Raw genomic sequence first — 15,739 nt, 5'->3', positions numbered from 1 at the left:
ATTTTATTTTATTTTTTGTAATTGAATCAAAAAATATGAGTTAAATAGATTTTATGTTAGAAAGTATTAGTAGTTTGAATTTAAAAAAAAAATTGCCTTTTGAAATTTTATTGCATCACCTAATCTCTCTCTTTCTTTCAATTCCCATTTATTCAATAGAAGCATAATTTTTTAATTCATTTTACCATCTCTATTAATTATGTTTATAGTTGCAGTTTAGCCATAAAAGAAAAGTTTAAAGTGGTAAAATGCATTTAATCTAAATATTATTTACCCCCTTGCATGCAAGATGAAAGTAGCCACAAGGGAGCACTGTTGATTCTTAGAGAGATTGACATATTTTAAATACAAATTAAAAATATAGTATAATTGTCATTTAACTTTTAAATTGAAAATGTAGCTCTCCCAATGGTGTTTCCTTGCAATGTGAATGTCAATTAATTTCCAAAGAATAAAGACAGACATATTACATATCAATGAGAGAATCTATTGATAGTTATATATAAAGAGGTTGCTTCTAAAACAAATCTATCTGAGAGTTTGCCATTGTGAAGTATACAAGATATGTAGCTTCTAATTTCTCTCAACACAATATAGCAATTGAATTATAAATCACAAGAGCTGGAATCTGGAATCTTGTTTGTGTGCAACTTTAAAGCAAAATTATGTCTACTAGGTGCAATGATAATACTCATAAGGAGCAACACGAGCAGCGATAGACCGCGACCGTCCTTCTGGGCGGCTGGCAGATAAGGAGAAGAACCATCACAACCACCAGAGCCACCGCAATGCTGGTTAGAGGGAGATCATGATCGAATGAATAACAAAATTTTCCCATCTCTTTCCTCTACTTGAAAAAAAATGGCAAGATTTTTTCAGAATAGAAGCTTTTATATATTGATCAAGAGGCTCCAAGGAGTAAACCTCCTCCTATCTCTAATTCATAAGATCTTCCCCCTATCTCTAATTCATAAGATCAGCCAATCGGTGCTCGACAGGTGGGATTTCTGGTTTAGGGTTAAAGGGACCATGTCTTCATGGAACAGTTAAGTTGGCCATGTGATTGTGCTCCCATGCATTAAATGTCTCAATGCCAAAATTTGCTGAAGTTGACAAAAAAGAGAGAAAATCCTTCAGAGATTTGATGTAACTTGAACATACACTGGAGAATTTATTTCCAACAATCCGAGAATGTAGTGTTTGTAGAGTTGGAAAGATAACTCATGTATGGCAATTGATGATAAAGTCAAAAGGAAGAATCCACTCTAAATTGTATAGGTATGTAGAAGAAATTGTTAACAGTTCAATATATATGATGGGGACCAAAACAACTACTTGTGGAGCAAAATCTGACAACAGAATCTTTAGATCTATCTTTTGGTGCACATTTTACAATTCACTGTGAACTCATCAAACATGACACTGTACAATTTTGTTGGAAAATTTCCAGAAGTCATAGCTCAATGAATTCTTTGCAAAGAGATCTGCCCATTAGCTCCATACCTGCAGTTCCAATTAATTATCATTGCGAAGAAACTGGTCAAGTTTCTGATACTGTACTTATGCTATATGTGTTTGTATTGACATGAATTTGGGCCCAAAAAAAAAATTCTAAGAATCTGTCTGTGAATCAGAGACAAATTCTTTTGATTGATGAACCACGGTATAGCGGAAGCTTCATGATGTGCCGAAGATATGTTCCTTTCTTCTTCTTCTTCTTCTTTTCCTTCCTTTTACCACAATGACAACAAAAATGAGGATTGTAAGGGTCATGTAGGAATACACAAGTAATTATACACAAAAACTGCATTTGAGAGGACTGGAGAGCTTTAAAACTGGTTGCAGATGCCAATATTGACAGCTGATAACAAATTTCCTGCACAAGAAGCAGAAGCAGTAAGTTGCTGGCCAAAATATGATCTGTAACAAGGTTTGTTGAGGCTAATTGTTTAGGGTATGTATTGATCAATAGCGGCTTTGTCAAAACAGTATGTTCAGCAATGTCTTAGTATTAGGAAGTCAATCTATATATTTATAAAAGGCTGGCCTTTAAAGTATTTGAAGAACACAGCTATCCTACTTGACAATTACAAGCATGTACAAGCACATTAAATCTTTTCCTTTTTTCTTGCGATATATGCATGAGACTAATAATTACTTATCTGTCAAACTTTTCCAATATACTAGAGTTGCAGACAATTTCTGTCAACCAGAGATGAACCAAGTAATATATGAACAATAACGATATATAAGAGGTGCTTCAGCAACATGTTACCTTTAGTCCTTGTGTCTTTCTGTAGTTGATTCTGAAGCTCTTGGAAGATTTGTTAGAGATATAGGTGTTAGTGGTGGTGAAGCAACTTGATCATTGGTCTCTGGATTATGAGGAGCCTCCAATAACTTAGCAGCAGTAAACACCGCCATTCTTTGACTACTTGAGGGTATGGAATAACTGCGAGTCATAGAAACCGGTGGTGCTGGCAGTGGTGAAGCTGTATATGGCAAAGCTGGTGAGACTTTGCTTGTTGTGACAAGCACCTGTCGTCTGGAAATCAAAGGACCAGAATAGCCAACCAAATTAGATGGTCTTGTGGGTTCTAAGTTGACTGGAGGTCTAGGGAGCTCATGAAGTTCACTTATTTTGGGTGATGAAATAGGGCGCCGTAATGGCTTGGAGGAGGCTTGAGACACGGATGATTGCGAGGCAGGAACACGTGGTGTTGCAGAGACTACCCGGTGATAATCCATAGTGGGTCTGTGGTCAGCGATAGAAAACATTGGCTTGCCTGACAATGTTTTGCTTGGAATTGGTCCAGAGAAAGCATCTCTTTTAAATTTTTTAAAATCAGAAGCAGCTTGTGGATAAGGTAGTGGTGGAGATTGTCTATCCGCATGGGAAGGCACGCTATTGAGGCCACCAACAATTTTGCTGTCCTTAAAATTCAATGGAGAGGAATGCCATAAATTTGTTGATCCACCACCCTTGCTTTCAAGACGACCTGAATAATAGGTGCTATTGGCGCCTGTCGAAGCTGAGTTCTTGTCGTCAACTGGAGTAGGCAGTATGTAGGAGTAAGATTTTCTTGTAGATGGTGTTTGCATTTGTCTTTTCTCAGATGGCTCAAATTTGGTATCAGGAAATATAGGTGTTGATTGACTAAAAACCCCAGGTTTCACTTTCAGAGTAAAGAAATCTGCTTGGCTTTTGTCAATATTTTCCTGCATGAGCAGAATAGAATAAAAAACATTACTTGTTAGGCTAATACTACAAGTTAAAGTTATAGGAACTATCATATAAACATTTACATTAAAAGACAGAGAAAAGTAAGTTCTGGAATTTAAAAAACTGATCTAAGACACTGGATTTAGATCTAATGGCTAGAAGCATTAGATAGCTAAAATTTTAGTTATCTAAAATTAGTATCTAGCTTTAGATTAAATGTTAATACGAATATTTTTAACAATATACTGTTTATCTATTTTTCACTCAAATATGCATGCAATTCATTGCACAGTGGCACTGCACAACTATGAATTAGTGTGGTTAAAAGATCCTTGAATATTTTAAATAGGGATTAAAAACTATAGCCATTTCCTTAGATAGATATTTCTTCAATATTCTAGACTATCATCTTCCAATTTTATGAAATTTCTTTTCACTTTATTGTGATGACTGATGAGAGTGATCCTATTTTAGTTGATTGACCCAATGATTGAACTAGCAACTTATTTGACCCAATTACTTTTCTGGTTCATTGAACACCAAAGTTTAATTATTGCCTCCGAATAAAGGCCAACCTGCCAAAATTGCATTATTACCAGCTAATATATAACTAATATAGTAATAATTATAACCCACAAGAAGAATAAAGTGGATACGTTGTGTAAGAATGTTGTTTGCAAGATCAAACTGGCAAAAAATCTAAAACTTTTGAATGATTGAATTTCATGCTATCATGCAAAATTACTAATGAGCAAGTAGTTGATAGACAAATAGTTGAACCTCATTCAGAAGATATTGTGATGATGATATAACAATTAAATCCCACTGTATCCTCCATATCCAACGCAATAATGTTGCATTAGAAAGAAATGCTAAAGGGCTTCACCTGTTTATGTTCCTTAAGTGATTCTGGGGCAATTGTGTGATTTACTAGATCCACCTGCATGTCAACCAAAGAACAATATTACTTAACACATTAAACTGGCTGATAATAAGTGTAATAGGTATTATGCGATAAAAGATAGCACCCAAATCCCAAAGAAGAAGGCCTCTAATGATCACAAAAATTGCTAATCAAGATTCAGACTTCAAGTTGATACTAGGTCAAACTCATATGACAATCTGGTGCAATTCCTCTTCAAAAAGTGGTATCATCTGTAAATACTGTCCTATTAGGGGCTTAATACTATGAGTGCCAAATGGTGATGTGGGGCATATGCCAAAACATATGCTTTCCTGAGAACCTACAGGAAGCTCCTCTCTCTAGAATCCTTGAGACACAAAAATTGAATATGGTAGTAGTCTTTGGTTTCAGTTAAACATTGGTGAGCAATCAGGTTCTTGGACACTGAAGAATTGATATCTAGCACTATTTTTCATTGAACCATACTTAGCCAAGGAGATGCTTAGAGTGAGTTATTAGGCCATAGCATCTATAAATTTAAAATATGCTTCTTGAAAAAGGTCATAGGATGTCTTAAGAAACTGAAAGCAATAGCTGCAGGGAAACAAGTCAGCTATTTATCTCACTAGTTTCTTCTTTCTAAATTTTCTGTGCCTCCTAATTCTGAAAGATTGGGACGAAAGCTATAAAGAATCTTCTGAAAAAATTGGTTAAATTTGGGTCGTCCCCTGCCTTATTTTTCTCTCTTTCCACTTAACTAAGTAGATTCTCTACTCTGCTCCTCCTTTCTTTCCAGTTTTCTTTCTTCTGCTGATAATCTTTCTTTGCAATGTAGGTCATATGCAAGATAAGCATCTAGACAACCACTTCAGCACCCATATAAGACAATTGATAAATCAAATCTGAATTTCATTTTTCAAACTATGCGAGAGACGTGAAAATTTTCTAGCATCACATATTTTTGCATAAAAGCGCTACATCACAGACCACTACTTTTTAGGGACATTATTGAAAAGCCTTAATCCCTTACATACTTCTATGGAAACAATATACACACTGATTGCAATATGAAATGATAAGTTTAAAGATTTAATCTTTATGCTTATTTCAAACAGACGTTATTTTGTTAATTTAAATAACAGATTAGAAGGTTGATAGGGAAGACTATTATGGAGCAATATTAAAATGTCTACTTTCCGCTGCATAAAAGTGCTTTTAAGTTCCTTTCAATCTAGCCCTCTCATTATCTCTTTTAAACCCTTAGACACAGCATAATGCACTACTAAATGTTGCAAATGGCCATCATGAAAAATGGTCTTCCATCCCTTATCTTGTAATTTGTATAAATGCCGTCCCTTAAGCACTTTATTGTCCATTCATCTCCAAGCTTCTCTCTCCTACTTCTACCACAGAGATAAAATTATTTTGCCCTATCGAACTAATGTGAAATATGGGCAAACATCCCAATTGTTATTTTCCACTCATTTCCACGGTAATAATTCCAATTTTAACCACTCATTTTCTAATCTTATTATCTTACTCAACTAAGCTTAAACTCAAGTCTATTGGCTTTTGGTGATACTGGTTATTCGCAAATTTGGAAAGTGAACGGCCATATTTTATTGCTCCAGGATAAAGAAAATTCTACATGGAAGAAAAACAATCAACACAGTGAATTTATGCTTTAAATATAACGTGCATGATGGAAATATGATTTGAAAGAAGCAAAAGCAAATACAAGGTAAAGATAGAACTTCTTACCTCCATTGATTTCCTAGATGTGAGAGTTTCCCGATCTCGTTCTTCTATTTCATAGTCAAAGCTCAACTCTCCATCATCACTCTGATCATTACCATAATAGTCATCATCATCATCATCATTCTCTGAATCATCATCATCTTCAAGCCCACTAAACTGATAATCAATATGTTGCTGCTCAGCAACTGCCTTTACATGGGGTTCAACTGCCTCAAGACACTTTAGTCCCTTCCTGAAGAAACTTAACTGAATTCCAAGAAAGAATAAAAACAGAAACACATCATTTCATGCATCAATTTAAGAAATTAACTCTTATTATCATAGAACTACCTGTGCAGCATGGTGGCGAGCAGCCTGTGTTAAAAGACTTCGAAATTGGCCTTGCTTTAATGATTTCAAGCGAAACACAAATAGTGCTGCCTCATCTTGGTAATTGGTTAGAGCTGCTTTTAACTGCTCCTGGGAGAAATTTTCACTTTTGGAATGTCTTGACCTTCCTTTATCTCTATGTGCCGCCAGCATCAAATTATAGTATTCTCTGAAGGAGGTGTGCGCCAGTTATCAAGATGACAACATTTTAACCGAAAATATCATGAAAATCTAGTTAGCTTTGTACCTTTTATCATCACACTGACGCTTCATCTCCTGCAATGTCAAATAATCCCGATGAAGTAAGTATGACATGACTTGTAAACAGGAGTTGAATTTTTAACTTTTTATTGTTAAGCCACTATAAATTAGAGCAGTGGTCAGAATGGAAGTTTGGAAAGGAAAAGACTGAAAGAAAGTAATAGCAGAACAGAAAGGCATTAAAAAGTGAAGCAATTCGATTTCTTAAACCAGCAGCAATCAGATTCTGCAACGAATCAACAAGCAACCATCAATTAGAAGAGAAAAGAAGGAAAGGACTGGTGGGGAGGGGAAGGGGGGAAGCTTTGGACTTTCAATTGGCAAACAAAATATCTTAAATCATCTCCAGTTGAAGCTTGATCCGTTGATCCATATTGGTAGACCTTGTGATGTTAAAGGTACTAATAGATTTGAAGTGTCATTTTCCTCAGCTAATGGACTCATAACATGAAGTTTCAGCTGACCTTTCAACCTTCTATGGTGTGAACTGCAGTTTGGTTGTAAAGTAGCCAAAGGAAAAAAGAAAAGAAGAGAAAAAAACAATATAAATAATGAAAAGAGCATTAAAATCTCTTACTTTTCTTGGAGGGCAGAAAACTTGCTTCACTAGAGAAATAAATGATACATATGGGTTGTCCCCCTTATGTATTTGGCCTTTTTCTCTTCCAAAATTATCACATAAAGGGGAGAAAGCATTTTAAGCCTGCTAGGACAAATTATATTCACTTCTGGAATACAGAGAAGGCAATTGAAATATGGAAGCTACAATAGATGCCACACTTAGGGTATACCCAAAAGATAGTACTAGACATCTGATAATTTTTAGGGCCTTCTTTGGCCAAATAAAATGTACCTTCATAGTGTGTTATGTGATGCTTGCCAGGTTGTGGCATACTAATACAATGTTTGCAGAAGAAAAAAAAAGAAGAAGCCAAATTGAGAAATATAGGTCATATTAATTAAGAAGCAGCAGTAAGAACATCAAAAGCCTTTAACTTCCAATTAATCAAGAATAAAAGATGCAAAAATATCACAAAAGTACACCTCTACAGTTTGAAGCTCCTTGAGAAGAGACTCTGATGGGGTTGTAATTGTTTGTACAATGTTGGCACGCTGAGAAATGATAAAGAATATATTAATCCCCGCTAACATAAATCAATTTACAAGTACAAAAAACAAATACAACAATATCTAAAAGGCCCTTAGAATAATAGGAAAGGCACTCACATAGCTATCAACAAGTTTCTGAAGTTCAAACTGTGCTTTGCCCAGCATCATCAAAACTCTACCTACAAGCATAATTGAAATGCATAATTATTTTATCAAGGATTAATGGAGATATATTTTAGTAACCCACCAACTACCTAAAAGCTTAAGCTATTAGAGAATGATGATTTTTACATTTTATATTAGAGAACGATGTTTTTTACCTTCAACATTCTAACATTTTCTAATATTAAAAACACAAACAGTATCATCTTTCCTCATCAAAGAAAAGAAAACATTAGAAAGAATAACTATTTCTCACAGAACTTTGAAATTAGGAGCTAGAAGGAAAGGGAAAAAAATGTCAGATTTCATGGAAAACAAATAGCTCTACCAGTATTATGTACCTATTAGACCAAAGCAGCTGCAAGGGTAAGTAGTAATTATAGGGAAGTTACCCCAAATGAAAATCTCAATAACTCATTTCTTTATTAAAACCATTTTGAATTCAACAAGTAAATTGTATCTAAGGTTTGTTAAAACTCCTTGGGCAGGTGAAAATAGAGTATAAACAAGCCAGCTTTAAGCCGAGCCTGAGTAGAAGCCTACAAGTTAAAATTTGCTCAAGCTCCGCTTAAAATGAATTTTGAGCCTAAAACCTGATTTAGGTTCAGCTCATCCATGAGCCGAGCCTATTTTGAGCTCAAGCCATGAATAATAATACACTATATATATATATATATATATATATATATATATATCGATAATAATTTTGAGCTTATCAAGCAAAGCTCGAGTGAGCTGACTTGTGCTCGGGCTCAGCTTGAAAGTCGAAAATCATTTCGAGACTGTAAATTTGCTCAGGTTCACTCATTTATATATGAGCTGAGTCCTCATCAACCGGAGCTCAAACTGCTCATTTATTTTGACAACCATAGACACACACACAGATTATATGCTTAAGGAGGACTCACCACTATTTTCATCATCATTCAAGGCAGTTTTTTCAAGCAAGCACATCCCCATTTCCTCTAAAGCCTCTGAGAACTCTGCACAATGTACAGAAATATGAGAATAGCACATAGAAAACTGGCAAATATTTGCTTGGCAAAGGTGGTTTAATGATGCATTTTCAGTAAAAACAAAATCAACAGAATAATGGGAAAAGGAGGAGATTTGTTTAATTCAATATTCATATCCACTTGTCTGCTCTTAATGATTCTTCTCCATTTAAATGTTCACTTTCACCTACAAGCCTATCTAGATTCCTAAATACGAGTATTGAGTGTATCATCAATTTCATCACTATCACAGTTTTTCTTGAGATAGAGCTTGATGGAGAAGAAGATTCAAAGATCTCACTTTTCTACACTTCAGACTTAAACTTTGCTTTTATTTTTACACACAAACATCAAATAACACACGTGATTGGTGTAAGGGCTTGCTAAGTTATGCAAAAGAAAGGCAATAAAATGCATAAGCATATGAACGATCTAGGTAAGATCGATGTAGTAGGAAGCCTAATACATAGGACATTTCCAACATGTGATGATGTACTCTTAATGATACGACCTAAATATCTTCCCAGGTACCCTTACTTCAAAATATAGACCAAGGCTAATAATAAAAACAGAATGGTAAAGCTGCAATTATAATAAATCCTGAGTAGAGCATGACGCAAAGTACCATAAACACCATTTGCCGTAGCAGCTGCAGCAGAAAGCAAGCTATCATAGAAGTTCCTCATATCCTTCATATCCTGTAAAAAAAGGAAAATCTGTGAGAATTAAAGATATTATTTTGCATAGAGGACTGAGAATAAGCTTTTGCTAGAGTAATTTGTAAATGTTGCAGTTATTTCAAGCCAATTTTATGCAGACTTCCATAGTTTATAAATTGTTTTCCTCCATGATGTGGATCAAATAGGGAATTATGGTAGTTATATTATGTGTATTCAGATGTTCAACAGTTCCACAACATAATCAAGCACTAGTTATCCCATCCAACCTCAAGTTATCTGGCAATACCTGCATTAAAATAGACTACCATTCAAGTGTTCGTGCAGCAGCTAGGAATTTTTCATGCATCCATCAGTTATCAACAAATAAGATAACAAATCAAAATATGCTTATGCTCCTAAAATTTGCAACACGGCCTTGGTAAAACAAACAAACAAAAAAATCAAAGTTCATAAAAGAGAAACAATTTTTAATTAGTAAAGAATCGCAGAAGTCTTTAAAAGCTGCATCAGAGTGTTGAATTGACTCTACGAGGTATAAGAGAAAGTCAAAAGATGGAAACAGAATTCCATTTCTTGCATTAAGGGACTTATCTACTTCACCAGACTATGTCTAACCAACCGATCAAGGCAAGGAAAGCCATTATCATGCATCAGTTCATGATACTTAGGCCAATAAGAGGAAAGAGCCCACGAATCACACAACCACAGAAGCCAACTTTTGTCTCAAGATCAAAGAGAGCAACCCAAGACCAGATCTTTTCCAGACGACTCACTTAAAGATAGAGCTTTGATGTCAAATTCGGCACAAGATGGCAAAAGAGAAAAGGTAAAACAAAAATTCGATTTACCTCCGAGGCCTGGACGAGCTCGTCCAACTTAGCCGGCGGGTGGCGATCCCTCTTCGTCTTGGGCTCATGGCGATTAATCTGAAAAACCCGCAGCGGCGACTTCATCTCCACCTCCGCGCCAGAACCCAAGTGTCAAAATCGAGATCAAGAAAAGATGTCGACAAGGATAGATCGAAACCTGCAGCAACTAAGAGTATGGAAATGGAGAAAAGCAAGAGGGAGGAGAGAGGAGGACAAGGGCTCTCTACTACGTGTCTGAGATTAGAAGTCTCATATGGGGAAAGAGACGACGACGAAGGCGAAGAAGGACCCCCCCTCCTCCCCTCTTTTTCTCTCTCTATTGATTTCGTATTTGACCAGAGGAAAACAAAGACGGGGTAAGAGAGAGAAAGAGGAACGAAAGGGAGTGAGAGATGCGAAGGAGACGACGAAGAGGTGTGAGAATAGCACACATCTTCTCTGCTACAATCGTTTAACTACAAACACCCGTTATGACCGTTACACTTGCCGTTATAATCTTAGATAGATTACGTTTAAATTACAAGTAAAAAATTGCTATCAATTTCATTTAATTTTTTCGTTAAAAATAAAAATATAATTAAACTAAGAACTTTTTTCTACCTATTGACTTTATAAACTAGGAAAAACCTCTCATCTTTAATAATTAAAATAAATTTCTTCTTTTTTTTTCTTTAATTTCATAATTATGAGGATTAATATATTATAGAAAAAATGAGGGGGTTTGATACTTAACGGCATTAACTATGATTACGACTTTTTGATGGAGAAAAAAAAAATTAAAAAAAATGATTAATTATGACCTTGATTAGATCGCCACGAAGAATAGTCGTTCAAACTGATTGAAATTATCTTGAAGATATATATATAAATATTAATATTGTACTTTAAAGTACTAATTAATATTCTCCTACATCTTGGTAATTTGTGATTAAGTCCTCATTAATTTAGCTATTTGTAATAAATTGAGCTTTTATAATGATATCTACACAATGTCAATTTAGAAGTTTGAAAATTTCCTATGGAATATTATAAAATCTGTGTGCTTTAATTTCATGAACTTGATATTTTTTATATCATCACCAAAAAAAAAAAAAAAAAGTTGTTCGAATTAATTAATAATATTTTTTTGAGAACTTTCTGCACCCTTTTCATGTTCTAGTTGGGATAAGAATAATGTACTTTTAGAGTACTAATGACTGTAATTAATTAAACTTGAATAGCTTTGCTTCCCACTTTTTTTTTAAAAAAAAAAGAAAAGAATGCCCAATGATAAACTAAGATTGACTAATTTTGATGCGATCAAGGTCGGATCATATCACATCACGGAGACATTGAGCTTAACAGATTATGTCTAGTTATCTTATTTGCTTATATGGTTTAGTTAGAACCTTAGTAGGTTAGGATTTTATTTGATTAGCTAAATCTAACTCTGTGCATTTTCGAGAAAATATTTGCACAATATTTTTAAGATATCCGAATAATATCAAACTAGTTGGATAAGATCGCCAACCTCTAGATCTATAACTTTAGTATTTACTACTTCTCCATATTCGGAACCTACGCAAAACGAAGGATTAATATGAGAAGATAAGAAATACTGGTTTAGTTAAATTTATCTTAGCCCTTTTGATTTAATCTCTATAAATAGGTTCTTATGACTTATATCTTAGATATACTTGGAATGAAAGATTAATTGGCCTTTTGCCCTTGCATCTCTCAACTACGCCACATCTTCCTTTACCAACCAACACCACCTCTTTTGTTTGTTGGCATGGTCTCGTCTAGTTTCTAATCTCCTTCATCCGTCGATCTCCCTAATCCCGTATAGCAGGCCTACTTCTTGCCCTTCGTCTCTCTATCTTAACCGTCTCTATCTCTCGTGCGGTTTTTACCACAGTTATATGTCAATCATAGTCTTTAACCATCTATTGCTTCCGCATCCGCAAATCATCACCACTATCATCTATTGCCAAGCCACTTCTATCAATTACTTGGCCTCCACTCCATCATCACATTCATTCTATACCTAAGAATCCGTGCCTCCATCTGAATTCCAAATCACATGCAGACCTAAATCTCAATTACTACGAATCGAATCAAGCCGGTTAGTAACAAATTTTATTTCTCAAATATGTTTAGGTTTTTAATCCGAGAGATGCATGCTTTTTTATAAGAAAATATTCACTAAATTATATGGCTCGATTTATAAATAGTAAAAAATATAGGATGTAAACCATAATTTTATTTAAAGATACAATGTTATATGCAAATTTTCTATAATCCCAATATAATTAAAATTAGAACATCATCCTCATTTCTTCTAAAAAGAATTTATGCTAATATCTTATTCAATTTTAGGCCCATTTTTGTGCCTATAATTTTCATATCACACCTGAAATTATTAGATTATAATTTACTATCTCTATAACCAAAATTACAAAAATATCCCTGGGCTATTTTCTAACCTAACTCCAGAGTAATTAAATTTACCGAAATGCCCTTAAAGTGTGCTTGGAGAATTTGGGGTACTTTAGAAGTTAAATAAAAATAAATGTGATTGTTTTAATAATTAATTATATCCAAAGCCCCTTAAATTATTGTCCATTTTCAAAGAGACCCTTTTTGAAATACTATTTTGATTCCTCAACTATCTAATATCTATTATTCCAATAATATTAACAAAAACATCAAATAATTATCTAATATTTCCTCCTAAATCTCTCTATCCTCTCATTTCTCATCTTTTTTTCTCTCAAAATAGCAATAACTATGTCACATTTTTTTTTCTTAGAAAACTAGGAGGATAAAAAAAGAAAGAGGGGTCAAATTACAAATATATTAAAGATAGGAAGTAAAAGTATATTTTACCCCTTGAGAACAAATTTAAATTTACTTTATTATTTTGTAATTTTATTTGTGTCAAAGTTATACCCAAACTAAAATTATTATTTTTTTCATCATATTTAATCAAATTAAATATCAAATATGAAGATATTCACTAGAGACAAAGTTAAAAGAAAATCAAATAAATAAAAAAAATTATAACAAAATCATATATTTTTCAATACATTTGTCATATTTTTATTATTTAAAATCTGATTAATATTATTAGATGAGATAAATTTAGCCCTAACCATAGGGAAAATATATATTTTCTTATTAAAAAAAAAATATGAGAGATAGGGTGTGCATTTTAGAATTAAGAGGGTTAGGATATAGAGTTAATGCGGTGCTTGCCCTCCTTGTCCGGTCAATCTAAACGCGGTGAGTTGACCGTTGACTAAAAATCGCCTACACCTTATATTATACATTATTGATGATGCAATCATTTCTAATATAAACTGGTCAAATCTTTGACTAAGTTAATAAAAAAATGGGTTGGATAATACACGCTTTTTTAATACCAAATTCAAGACTTAGATGCGAGATTAAATAGTTATAAAATCGCTAAACGAGATAATTACTCTCTAAGTATAAGTTGTTTTTCAGTTCAATGAATTATGTGTAAAATTAAATGTTGGGAGAATTTTTTTGACATAATCCGCTGAATCGATAAACGATTTATATTTAAAATTATTGTCCGATTTAGCGGCTCGTGCAGAAAATTTTCCTCCTAACCGTTAGTGGTTTATTAAGCAACATTTGAGTTTACATGTAAGTCGTTAAATCTGACGACTTATACTTAAAAGTTGTTATTTAGTTTAGCAGTCTTGCTATTCATTTAGTCAGCTTGATCATGAGCTGACTCGATAAGACTCAAACTAGTAATATGTTACAAATCAAGTTGATTCGATCTGTAACGGTTCTGGACTAAATTAAGGACATGACTTTCAAAGAAAACTGTAGATAATCTAACTGTTGGATCTTTCTGAATTTTAGATATGTTGTCACCCTTGAAAAAAAGATTTTCAACAAATCTAATATTGTAGAATTTGAATGGCTAGATCTTGAGATATCAGCTAAACAACGGTCGAAGGTTAGATTAACCCTAGCTTGGTAGCTTTTCAATGGCTAGATAGGTGCTAGGTTAATTCCTTTGTGTGAAAGGGGAGAAATTGTAGAAGAGAGGATTAAGAGTTAGAGGAAGTCGACCAAAGACTTGGACGTTGAAAGAAAAAAAGTGGAAAAGGACGTCAATAGCTAAAGCAAGAGAGAAGGAGATAAATGCACAATGCCGATTTCAATTATCAAATTAACTCTAATTAGGATTTCCTCCACATATTTATAGAGGCTCATCTTAAAGACCCATCAACTTACTTAAAAAACCTAATAAACCAACAATTTTGGCCTCATTGCGTTCAAACGCGCCTGATCGCATTTGAACGCACAAATACCATTCTGTGTCATTGCAAACGGATGCAAACTTTCGAATGATCCTGTTCGAATGCAATTCCCCTAACAAAAAGCTTTATTCTCTCAAGCAAACACAAACTAGATAAATATGTTCATCCCAATGAATCCAATGCCATGAGTAGATTCAATCTGATCGAATCGTATCATAATATAATTTATATTATATAAAAATATATAATGCAAACTATTAGATCAAAAATTTATTAGTTTATGTTTTTACAATATTTATGTTCTTATAGTTGAATCATGCTATATTTTAAGCTTGATTCGATTTAAGCTTGATCAAGCTCAAAATTAGACTTGCAATTATTATTGTTCAGTTCGTTTAGATAAAACTATCATACATGTACAATTAATGTGCTGGCACATCCAAATGGATCTATATGAATCAACTAGAAAGCTCATGTTGTAGGGTTTACTAAATTTAATAGGCACAAAATTTTAAGTCCATTTCACCTGGCTCATCAAACTCAATTGATTACTCAGAACCTTCTTCTTTCTCCTCTCCTCTCGTCTTCTTCTGGTAAGCATACTCTATTTTATCATAGTCATTTATATTTTGATCATATACTTTGTCTCTCATACTATTATTTTTGTGTTAAATTTTTTGTGATTTGAGCAATTTTCTCTCAATAATTCTATAATTGTTGCATGCGTAGATCGTGTCTATTGAAAAGTTATATATTTAGGGCATATTTGGGTGGGCGATTAGGGGTTTATATATTTTAATGTGTAGCTAAAAGTTTTTAATTGAAATAAGAAGTTAGACGAGTTTCAATTGTTGCTTATGGCTTATAATTGAGAATTATGAAGTTTGATGTATAGAATATAGGAGAGGATATGAATAATTGAAAACAATTGTTGCTATGCCTTCAATAATATGACAACTATATTTTGGTATTCAAGGGGTTGATTCTTTTTCATTTTTCCTTTTATTTTTTTTTAAGTTGACTTTCATATGGTTGGTTATTTGATAGTTTTGCAGTTAAGTCTCGTAGAGGAAAGTTTACTAAGAAATTTTTTTGGTATTTATTATCCTCTAATATAAATAGAGG

At 33.6% G+C, this 15,739-nt stretch overlaps 1 protein-coding gene across 1 annotated transcript; it reads right to left on the bottom strand.

The window, feature by feature from the left end:
* Nucleotides 1–1,158: 1,158 nt before the first annotated feature.
* Nucleotides 1,159–10,705, bottom strand: LOC140759301 (uncharacterized protein At2g33490-like). Its single transcript, XM_073095827.1, has 11 exons — nucleotides 10,311–10,705; nucleotides 9,408–9,480; nucleotides 8,696–8,770; nucleotides 7,743–7,804; nucleotides 7,560–7,628; nucleotides 6,502–6,530; nucleotides 6,216–6,423; nucleotides 5,889–6,131; nucleotides 4,110–4,163; nucleotides 2,276–3,219; nucleotides 1,159–1,876 (listed from the first exon to the last, which is right to left on the bottom strand). Exons 1-10 carry the CDS (start codon nucleotides 10,413–10,415, stop codon nucleotides 2,278–2,280), a joined length of 1,860 nt encoding a protein of 619 aa, XP_072951928.1. The 5' UTR covers nucleotides 10,416–10,705; the 3' UTR covers nucleotides 1,159–1,876; nucleotides 2,276–2,277.
* Between the last annotated feature and the right edge of the window lie 5,034 nt (nucleotides 10,706–15,739).

The sequence above is a fragment of the Typha angustifolia genome, chromosome 1 (genome assembly GCF_048772165.1).
Source record: "Typha angustifolia cultivar Huaian chromosome 1, ASM4877216v1, whole genome shotgun sequence".
Classification (NCBI taxonomy): domain Eukaryota; kingdom Viridiplantae; phylum Streptophyta; class Magnoliopsida; order Poales; family Typhaceae; genus Typha; species Typha angustifolia.
This window is presented reverse-complemented; position numbering and strand designations above follow the sequence as displayed.

What these genes read in the sequence shown, in the direction of transcription:
- LOC140759301 (XM_073095827.1), bottom strand. Translation starts at nt 10,415, where the DNA reads ATGAAGTCGCCGCTGCGGGTTTTTCAGATTAATCGCCATGAGCCCAAG. An exon ending in GAATGATGATGAAAATAGTG is followed by an intron (nt 7,805 to 8,695) that starts GTGAGTCCTCCT and finishes TTATGCTTGTAG; the next exon opens with GTAGAGTTTTGATGATGCTG. An exon ending in CGTCAGTGTGATGATAAAAG is followed by an intron (nt 6,424 to 6,501) that starts GTACAAAGCTAA and finishes CACCTCCTTCAG; the next exon opens with AGAATACTATAATTTGATGC.